General features: G+C 60.4%; 1 protein-coding gene across 1 annotated transcript in view; it reads left to right on the forward strand.

Moving 5' to 3' along the window:
- The first annotated feature begins 376 nt into the window (after nucleotides 1-376).
- HOXB4 (homeobox B4) overlaps nucleotides 377-809 on the forward strand; it is a 2,096-nt gene continuing 1,663 nt past the window's right edge. Inside the window, exon 1 of the mRNA XM_019638513.1 lies at nucleotides 377-788. Coding sequence (XP_019494058.1) covers nucleotides 591-788 — 198 coding nt within the window. The 5' untranslated portion in view covers nucleotides 377-590. The remainder of the gene's footprint in view (nucleotides 789-809) is intronic.

Below are 809 nucleotides of genomic sequence, written 5' to 3' on the forward strand. Positions count from 1 at the left end.
AGAAAAGCCCCACGCTCAGTGCCTATCGCCCCTAAGTGGGTTCCCCTGTCTAGGGCAGAGCCCCCAGTCCGCCCCTCAATTCACTCCCCACACAGACGCAGGGTGCATGGGCTCGGTCCCGTAGCGAGGAGGGGATAGGGGCCTTCGGAAAGCAGAGAATGCTGGGCAGAGGGGAGGCAGGACAGGAGGGGCTACAGCGGGAGCCCCAACTTCAGAGGGGATCCAGGGCTTGGGCTCTGCCCAGCGCCCCAACAGGCCCTCCGGTGGCAACCTGCTCTCTGTCTCTCCCCCTCCGATCTTGGAGAGAGAGCAAGGCGAGGAGGCGGTCGCCCCTCAGGAGCCCTATGTAAATCCTGGTGTGGGGAGGGGGATGAGAAGAAGGGGAAATAAACCTCTTTGGCTGGAGTAGGGTCCGGTGAGCAGATTTCCTTATCCGGGAATCACAGGCGGGGCGGCCATTGGCTCCCAGGATCACGTGGGGCCCTAACTTTGTTCACTTGACAGTAAGTAGGAGGGCTTTCGGAAACAGGAAAACGAGTCAGGGGTCGGAATAAATTTTAGTATATTTTGTGGGCAATTCCCAGAAATTAATGGCTATGAGTTCTTTTTTGATCAACTCAAACTATGTCGACCCCAAGTTCCCTCCGTGCGAGGAATATTCACAGAGCGATTACCTACCCAGCGACCACTCGCCGGGGTACTACGCCGGCGGCCAGAGGCGAGAGAGCAGCTTCCAGCCGGAGGCGGGCTTCGGGAGGCGCGCGGCGTGCACCGTGCAGCGCTACGCGGCCTGCCGGGACCCGGGGCCC

The sequence above is a fragment of the Hipposideros armiger genome, unplaced genomic scaffold, assembly GCF_001890085.2.
Source record: "Hipposideros armiger isolate ML-2016 unplaced genomic scaffold, ASM189008v1 scaffold_40, whole genome shotgun sequence".
Classification (NCBI taxonomy): Eukaryota; Metazoa; Chordata; class Mammalia; order Chiroptera; family Hipposideridae; genus Hipposideros; species Hipposideros armiger.